Genomic DNA, 9,305 nt, shown 5'->3' on the forward strand with positions numbered 1-9,305 from the left:
TAATCAAATTCACAAGATGGTAAATGTGACAGAAGAACCCCCCCAAAAAAAGTTCTGATACACAAAGTTAAAGTCATCTTCATGCCCCTATTGTTCGCTTTTGTTTGTATGTAATAAAAATAAAAATAAAATATTGGATGGATTCTTTTTAAAGGCCTGGGACTTCATTTTGAAAGGAGCAGTGTGTGGGATTTAGTGGCCTCTAGTGGTGAGCTCGCACACAACTAACCACCCCATCTGAACACACCTCCTCCCTCTCAGAGTGTGTTGGAGAACTATGCTGTCTTCAGAGAACTAAAGACAGTAAGAAGTCTCCCTCTAGAGTCAGCGTGTGGTTTTGTCCCTTCTGGGCTACGGTAGAAACATGGCGGACTCCGCCTCCCGAAGGGCTGATGATACACCAAAGAAAACATAGTTACGAATGTTATATTCCATATCTGCCAATAGATCTCCCTAAATCCGACACACTGGCCCTTTAAGGGGTTCAAGGTTGAGTTTACTGAAGTGTGTTTATCTCCTGTTTGTACACCCGAGTGACGCAACGGCACACGTTTATAGCGGGAACACACCCAGACGACACACACACACACACACACACACACACACACACACACACACACACACACACACACACACACACACACACACACACACACACTACATGCAACTATTTATCCTCAGAGCATGTTGGGAGCGGTCTACAGGTCGATATGAGATACTGCGCAGATTGATTTCTACAATAATCCGAATGGAAGAATCCCATTGGCTGTTTTGTGGAGGGAACCAGTGTGAGGCTAACTTCCTGTTGGACTACAAGAATCATTACATCGTTGAATTTAAGAAAATGTCTAAAAAATATATTGTTTTAAAGATCAGTAATTTAAATTAGCTCCAGCTTCACCAACTACAGCATTAAAGTGATCACTAATAATGACTTAATAACATGAAGAAGTGCTTTTACTTTTGATTTGACTTTGTTAAAGGTCCTGCCGCTCATGTGTTTTATGGTTCACATTGTCTCAGTGACTCACCCTGTGGGAGTTGCTGCAGCTGATTCCTCTCAACAGATAGCAGCTGCAGGGCGGGGGCCCAGGACTCACACCCCCGTCCTCTCCAGGTCCTCGATCCACGGAAGAGTCTCCGTCCGCGGTCTGTCTCCACGCAGAGAGACAAGCGCGCGATGCCGTTGTCGGCCAGCCAAACGTCCCTGAGGTGACGGTGCGGCCGCTCGAGGCTCACGGAGGTCAGGAGGTTACGAGACAAGTCCAGCTCGGCCACGGAGTCCCGGAGGAGTCGGGGTGCGGAGGAAAGGCCGGTGGAGGAGCAGTTCAACAGGGGAGCTCTCGGACAGGTGCAGGAGTCTGGACAGGCGGAGGAGCGGTGAAGTCCAGAGGAGACGAGGAGCAGCACAGCGGCCAGGAACGTCCCCGGTGTCCCCGCCATCGCAACCCGGTCCTGAGAGGGACGGACCGCAGAGTCACTCAAAAAATGTAGACAATAACATCCATCTGTGTATCATTAAAGTACAACAATAAAAAACAGCAAACTCACCTGTGTGTCCACTCCGTCAAGTTGACAGAAAAAAAAACTCTCTTGACTTGTGTCTTCACGCCCAGAGCGTCTCCGTCTCCGTCTCCGTCAGGTTCTGATCAAAGTCTGAGGAGTGTTTCTGCTGCGTCGAGCTTAACGCGCAGCGACCTCGAAGACGCCGTTCAGTGATTCACTCAATCATTTACACGAGGAGTTAATGTCTTACTGCCGTCAGGTTTCTTCCTCTGCATGTCAGACCGATAATGTTTACAGCAACGCATTCTGACAGATAATAAAACTGTGCTTTATGGTTTGAAATGACCATTTAAACACGTGAGGCATTTCCTGAAACCAATGATAAGACGTTTCACGTAGCAACATGTTGCTTTATTGACACAAACGGCAATGAAATGTTGGACAACTAAGTACTTTCAGGTAAACCAAGTAGTACTTTTGTTGCCTGAACATAAAGTCCTTTAGTTGCCTGGACTAAACCAAGTAGTACTTTTGTTGCCTTAACATACCCAAGTAGTACTTTTGTTGCCTTAACATACCCAAGTAGTACTTTTGTTGCCTAAAGTAAACCAAGTAGTACTTTTGTTGCCTTAACATACCCAAGTAGTACTTTTGTCGCCTTAACATACCCAAGTAGTACTTTTGTTTCCTAAAGTAAACCAAGTACTTTTGTTGCTGAAACACAAGTACTTTTAGATAATACAAGTGTACTTTGTGGTTTTAAATGTAAACACTGGAGACATTTCCTGAAACCAAAGAGAAGAAGTTTCATGTAGCAACATGTTTATTGAAACAAACAGCAATGAAAAGTTGGACAATCCTGTTATTTTCATGGAGTTGATCTCACAACAGCCTCGTCTCCTAAAAACTACATTCTCATACAAATACACTGACTCGTGAGTTTTGTTTCAAGGGAAACAGATTTTGTCCTTGATTCAGTTAAACATAAAGTACTTTATGCCTAAATATAAGTACTTCTGTTACCTAAACATAGCCAACTAGTACTTTTGGTACCTAAGCATAGCCAAGTACTTTTGTTGCCGAAACATAAAGTACTTTTGTAGCCTAAACATAAAGTACTTTTGTAGCCTAAACATAAAGTACTTTTGTAGCATAAACATAAAGTACTTTTGTAGCATAAACATAAAGTACTTTTGTAGCCTAAACATAAAGTACTTTTGTTGCATAAACATAAAGTACTTTTGTAGCCTAAACATAAAGTACTTTTGTAGCCTAAACATAAAGTACTTTTGTAGCCTAAACATAAAGTACTTTTGTTGCATAAACATAAAGTACTTTTGTAGCCTAAACATAAAGTACTTTTGTAGCATAAACATAAAGTACTTTTGTAGCATAAACATGAAGTACTTTTGTAGCATAAACATAAAGTACTTTTGTAGCATAAACATAAAGTACTTTTGTAGCATAAACATGAAGTACTTTTGTAGCATAAACATAAAGTACTTTTGTAGCATAAACATAAAGTACTTTTGTGGCCTAAACATAAAGTACTTTTGTAGCCTAAACATGAAGTACTTTTGTAGCATAAACATAAAGTACTTTTGTAGCATAAACATAAAGTACTTTTGTAGCATAAACATAAAGTACTTTTGTAGCCTAAACATGAAGTACTTTTGTAGCATAAACATAAAGTACTTTTGTAGCATAAACATAAAGTACTTTTGTAGCATAAACATAAAGTACTTTTGTAGCCTAAACATAAAGTACTTTTGTTGCATAAACATAAAGTACTTTTGTAGCCTAAACATAAAGTACTTTTGTAGCATAAACAAGTTCTTTTGTTTACATTTTGTAGTCATTTCAAGCTAAACCTCGATGTTTTCTTGAATCCTAACAGAGTACTTTATATGACTTTATGTGTTGTTTTAATTTAAAACGAAGCCACACATGTTTAAACTGTTTCCTGAATCCAGGAGGAAGTTCCCCTCTAAACATAATCCAGAGAGCAGTTCAGTCGTGAGGGAACTTTATTTTGTAGGAGACGTGGTCATCAGGTCTGAGAACAAACTGCTTCATGAGATTTCTCAACATCAGCACATTTATAAAAACACACAAAACAATCCAAAGCGAGATGAAATTCAAATCTTTTTTTTTTTTTTTTTTTTACTATATTGCACAAAATTCAAACCACTCAATAAAAGCTTCAAACCAAACGACTGATTTAAACTTTCCTGACATTCGTCAACATTTAAAGAGAATTAATCTGTAGTGTAACTTAGTGCACACACGCTCCTCCTGTTTTTCAATACTGTATTATTGTTGCCGTAAAGATCTGATTATTACATATATATATATATATATATATTATATTCTTCATCATCCCTTGTAAATCCATTGGCACGTGCACGATAGACAGTCTAAGAAAGAGACTTTAACATGACTGGATGGCTTATGATATATCTTTTTGTTTTACAGTTTATCCTACAATGTAGTGTAACACAAACATTATAATCATGTAGTGTTTAGAATAAAGAAAATGTCAAACAAAGCTGCCAGCAACAATGAGCAAATAGAATCTCTTCAAGGTGTTGTGTATCAGTAATACTGGACGGTAAGGCAAAAAGTAAATACTGCAGCTTGTGACTGCTATCGATGGGCAGTAAACCCCGGTGAGACGCTGAATGTGGGAGCGTCACGGCATTACACATTTTTTAGATAACGTCGGCACACCTGCAGTAAAAATAATAATAAAAATACTGCAGCACTAACAAGTTAGTTCATATCTTTGGCCGAGTGGCAACGACCTGTAACAACTATTCCTGTTTGGCAAACACAAAATGAGGAATACTGAATTTGACGGTTGTACTGCAGGAGGTCATCGTTGATAAATTCACTATACACGCAAAATTTGCGATCTGACCTCAGTGGTGACGGACCGGATGTAAAAAAAAAAAAGAAAAGAAAAGAAAAAGCAGACGTCTTAGTGAGCTTTTCTACACGGGTTCTCTGAGGTCTGGCAGCCCATGTTGGGATATTTGACCTGCACACGGAACAGAGTCCCGTCTGCACACATGCACAGCTTGTACCTCTCCATGCCCTCATCGAAGTACACGTCTCCTGCCGAGTTAGGGATGCGCGACGCGTTGAACATGACGGATCCATTCAGGACGATGCTGTTCTCCTGCAAAAGAGAGGACATGACACCGTCTGTCCTCTCGTCTTTGGAACGTGAACATTTATTTTGAAAGACAAACATTTTCAGGGGTTTTTGGTACCAAAGAAATCGCGTTAATAAGATTAAAAGTCCATGCTTACGGCCCGGAGCTCGATGCCTCCTCCCATCTTGAACTCTACGGTTCGGCCCATGATGTTGACGCCCTCGTTTCCTCTGATGATGGCTTTGCTGTCCCCTTTGATGTTCAGGTCAGACGCAGCGCTGCTGGTGATCTACAATCAGACACATGAGATTTGACACGGGAGAAAGTCTCTCAATGTTTTGAGAAAGTTTGTCATTGTTTTGAGAAAGTTTGTCATTATTTTGAGAAAGTTTGTCATTGTTTTGAGAACGTTTGTCATTGTTTTGAGAACATTTCTCGATATTTTGAGAAAGTTTGTCATTGTTTTGAGAAAGTTTGTCATTGTTTTGAGAAGGTTTGTCATTGTTTTGAGAAAGTTTGTCGTTGTTTTGAGAAAGTTTCTAAATTTTTTTAGAAAGTTTGTCATTGTTTTGAGAAAGTTTGTCATCAAAAGTTTGTCATTATTTTGAGAAAGTTTGTCATTGTTTTGAGAACGTTTCTCAATATTTTGAGAAAGTTTGTCATTGTTTTGAGAAAGTTTGTCATTGTTTTGAGAAAGTCTCTCAATGTTTTGAGAAAGTTTGTCATTGTTTTGAGAAGGTTTGTCATTGTTTTGAGAAAGTTTGTTGTTGTTTTGAGAAAGTTTCTAATTTTTTTTAGAAAGTTTGTCATTGTTTTGAGAAAGTTTGTCATTGTTTTGCGAAAGTGTGTCATTGTTTTGAGAAAGTGTTTGAGAAAGTTTGTCATTGTTTTGAGAAAGTTTCTCAATATTTTGACAAAGTTTGTCATTGTTTTGAGAAAGTTTGTCATTGTTTTGAGAAAGTTTCTCAATATTTTGAGAAAGTTTGTCATTGTTTTGAGAAAGTTTCTCAATATTTTGAGAAAGTTTGTCATTGTTTTGAGAACGTTTCTCAATATTTTGAGAAAGTTTGTCATTGTTTTGAGAACGTTTCTCAATATTTTGAGAAAGTTTGTCATTGTTTTGAGAAAGTTTGTCATTATTTTGAGAAAGTTTGTCATTATTTTGAGAACGTTTCTCAATATCTTTAGAAAGTTTGTCATTGTTTTGAGAAAGTTTGTCATTATTTTGAGAAAGTTTGTCATTATTTTGAGAACGTTTCTCAATATCTTTAGAAAGTTTGTCATTGTTTTGAGAAAGTTTATCATTATTAAGATAAAGTCTCATCAACCTCTGTTAGAGAACACAGAGGTAAGAGATTTATATTCATCAGCTTTGAACTCTCTGATTGTTGAACAGCAGACTTCTCGTCTCTCTGGCTGCTCGTCCCCTCAGAGACAGTTCAGCGTGTTCTTTTGGACTATTTAATGCTTTATTTATTAATTTGCGAAACGTCTAAAAAGGACATTTCACATGACCATTATGTGTTAATGTGTACCGATTGTGCACTGGGTTGTAAAACTCTAATACATTAACTAATTTTTATAATCAAGACGTTATTAGCGTCTCACGCACCCTCTCTGTGGAAGCCTTCTTGACGCTGAGAACTTTGACTCCTTTGGGCAGATGGAACTCGTGGTTTTCAAAGTCCGTGCTGAAGAACGTGGTCTGTGTGCGAGGGTCTGTGAAGGAAATGCCAACGTCGCTGACGACCGAGGTCTTGTCCTTCTCCACGCTCAGCTTAGTGGTGCCTTGCTGGAACACAACCTGGACCGACACACATAAAATGTTAAAGAGAAGAGTGTTAAAAAGTGTACACACACACATATATATACACACACACACACACACACACACACACACACACACACACACACACACTGTGTCATGTCCCTCAGCGTCCTCTGTGCGTTTCTCACCGGATTATTGTTGCCGACGAGGACCAGGTCCTGGTCCTTGCGGCCTCCCACGGTGCTCTTGTGCAGCGGGTGAACGATGCCCATGTCCGCCTTCTGCTTGAAGCGCAGCAGACCGGTCTCATGGAACTCCATGCTGTCGCAGCCGTTCGGACCGATGCGGATCACCGTCCATATCACCAGAGTGATCTGAGGGACGGTGGAGGTATTGCAGATATGAGTGGAGATAGTTTTGATGTTTGTGTGAGGTTCTCCTCCACGGTCAGTGTTCTACTACAGTAGATGAGTTCATAGAAACGGACGTAGCGTTCACTTAAACTCACAATGAGGTTAATTAAGGCGAGGAGGAAGAGGAGGATGACGATGCAAACGGCCATGTTTCCCTTGCGTCCTCTCAGCCCCGTCTTGTGGAGACGTTCTTCTTCTATGGGTACGTAGCCGGCTTTGAAGTTGCTGTTGTGTTCCTTGTTGATGCCGCGTCTTTCTATGGCCTTCTCTCGCATGGACTTCTTCACGGGCCCGTTGGAGCTCTCCTGGAAGGCAAAAAACGATCTCTGAGGCGTGACGACGCTAAACATCTGTTGTCGTAAACCTCAGTTACTGTGAAACCTCGTGGTTCATCAGTGACTAAACCCCTAGAGAGGTTGAGCAGTCACGCAGTACAAATATGGGACAAAAGGCCGAGACAGCGTCACAAGCAACGAAGGTCAGACGGTAGCCGGAAGCCGATGCTTCACGTGTTAAAGCTGCATTCTCTCTAGTGTCCACCAGGGGGCGACTCCTCTGGTTGTATAGAAGTCTAGTCTAAAATGACTCTACTTCTCTCTTGATTTATTCCCTCAGTAAACATTGTAAACATGAGTTTATGGTCTCAATCTCTAGTTTACAGTCTTCTTCAAAACAGCATGATGTTCATTTAGTACATTATGCTCCATTTAGAGTCAGACAGACCATAAAGCAGGGGATGCTTTAGGGGCGGGGCTACACAGTGATTGACAGGTCTCTACCAGAGACGTATACGGCGTCTCTACGTCACTGTCTTCCGTCTTTTCGGTTCCGCCACGTTCACCTGATTAACTGAGGTAAATGTTTGCATCTAGTAATCAATGCAGCTCCAGTAGGTGTTCTAAATGGCGGCGACATCTAGTGGTAATAAATGCAACGTACAAACAAGAAACTAAATAATAAAGGAAATAAGCTCATGCCATGTTCTAGTTTATCTTTAAATAATTCACTATGGGTCCTTTTGAAAAAGGGTCAGCAGACCACAGTTTGGTCACCAATGTTCTGAGCTAACACACAACAATTGTTTAGTTTCAGGTGATTGTACACACATTTTAACATAGTTATGAATATCATATTCCATTTTTGCTAAGATCCCTATAAATCATGCACACTGGCCCTTTAAATCAAGTGAAATAATTCATTTTTTAAATGATAGAATCAGCCTACAAATACAAAAACAACCATTTCCTTACATATGCTTAGTTTAATAGGCTGATAACACCCAGACCCGAGTTAACGTTCCCCCTCTATAGTGTCACAGTCTAATTGTACATACTGAGATGTTTTAAGCTCCTATTTGTGCTCTGCTCTGGAATGTATCTTCACTTAAATGACCCACAGACTGCCCGTCTAAAAATAAACCGCACTCATTATAGCAGCAGCACAGAAAACACAGTCGACAGCCTCATTGTCGTGCAGCCTTTTTATGCTCTTCCGAAGCGGAGGCCGGTGTTTACGACACGTCGAGCCGACCACAGAGCACAGTACGTTAGCATGTATTACTCCAGGTTACTCGGGAACATAACGCATTACATTACTGGCAAAAAAAACGAGGTAAAAACGGAAGAAAAACGACAGATATTGAACATAACGGACCTGTTCGGACGCCATGTTGACTCCTGCCTCCAGACAGAGTGACAGCGAACGAACCACTTGTCACCGTCGAAGGGGAGAAATTAAATATATATAGGTTATGTCGTGAGATATTGACTAGAATATACTTAATTATAAATACACATATGGTATTAAGACGAAGAACAAACGTGATGTGTTTTTATTTGGACGAAACGTGCTGACAAAAAGAGACGTTCTTCTAGGACTATAGAAGATGGTACAGTCCAAGTTCAGCGAGCCAATGACAGAAGGATCCTAAAATAGAAGAAAAAAACGTGTCCATTCATATTTTCCACAGTTAAACTGACAAGCTCTCCTTAATAATTAACAATTAAATATAAATAGTTTTTGATAAAATAAATACAAAAAATAAAGCAAAAGTCAACGACCCTTCATATCTATATAGATAAATTAAATTATTAATGATAAAACAGATATAAATAGCAATATATTAATATTGAGTGTGGCAGCTGTAGATCAGGACATAAATGGAGTTAAATGATAAAACAGCTATTCATGATTAACTTTTATAACAAAAAAAGAAAAAAAAAGGTTTTGGTCTTACCCTTTATTTTTATTTTTAAACATTTATTTTGTTTTTTCCGTAAACATTACGCTGTTAAATATTTCTAACCATTGAGTAAGTTTGTTTAACCATTATTAACATTACTATTATCATAGTGCAGCAATGTAAATGTTACATCCATGTATGGTATTTATTTTTTTACAATATATATATATATATAAAAAAATATATATATATATATATAAAATAAATAAATATATATA

At 39.1% G+C, this 9,305-nt stretch overlaps 1 protein-coding gene across 1 annotated transcript; it reads right to left on the reverse strand.

The window, feature by feature from the left end:
• Positions 1-2,311: 2,311 nt before the first annotated feature.
• On the reverse strand, positions 2,312-8,580 carry sgcb (sarcoglycan, beta (dystrophin-associated glycoprotein)). Its single transcript, XM_068725474.1, has 6 exons — positions 8,499-8,580; positions 6,941-7,150; positions 6,621-6,806; positions 6,277-6,468; positions 4,822-4,953; positions 2,312-4,687 (listed from the first exon to the last, which is right to left on the reverse strand). The coding sequence occupies exons 1-6, from the start codon at positions 8,511-8,513 to the stop codon at positions 4,487-4,489; spliced, it is 936 nt and encodes a 311-aa protein (XP_068581575.1). The 5' UTR covers positions 8,514-8,580; the 3' UTR covers positions 2,312-4,486.
• Between the last annotated feature and the right edge of the window lie 725 nt (positions 8,581-9,305).

The sequence above is a fragment of the Cebidichthys violaceus genome, unplaced genomic scaffold (assembly GCF_023349555.1).
Source record: "Cebidichthys violaceus isolate CVI_PGR_0920_01 unplaced genomic scaffold, fCebVio1.0.p SCAF_35, whole genome shotgun sequence".
Classification (NCBI taxonomy): domain Eukaryota; kingdom Metazoa; phylum Chordata; class Actinopteri; order Perciformes; family Stichaeidae; genus Cebidichthys; species Cebidichthys violaceus.

What these genes read in the sequence shown, in the direction of transcription:
- sgcb (XM_068725474.1), bottom strand. An exon ending in AGAAGGCTTCCACAGAGAGG is followed by an intron (nt 4,954 to 6,276) that starts GTGCGTGAGACG and finishes GTCTGATTGTAG; the next exon opens with ATCACCAGCAGCGCTGCGTC. An exon ending in GAGGCATCGAGCTCCGGGCC is followed by an intron (nt 4,688 to 4,821) that starts GTAAGCATGGAC and finishes TCTCTTTTGCAG; the next exon opens with GAGAACAGCATCGTCCTGAA.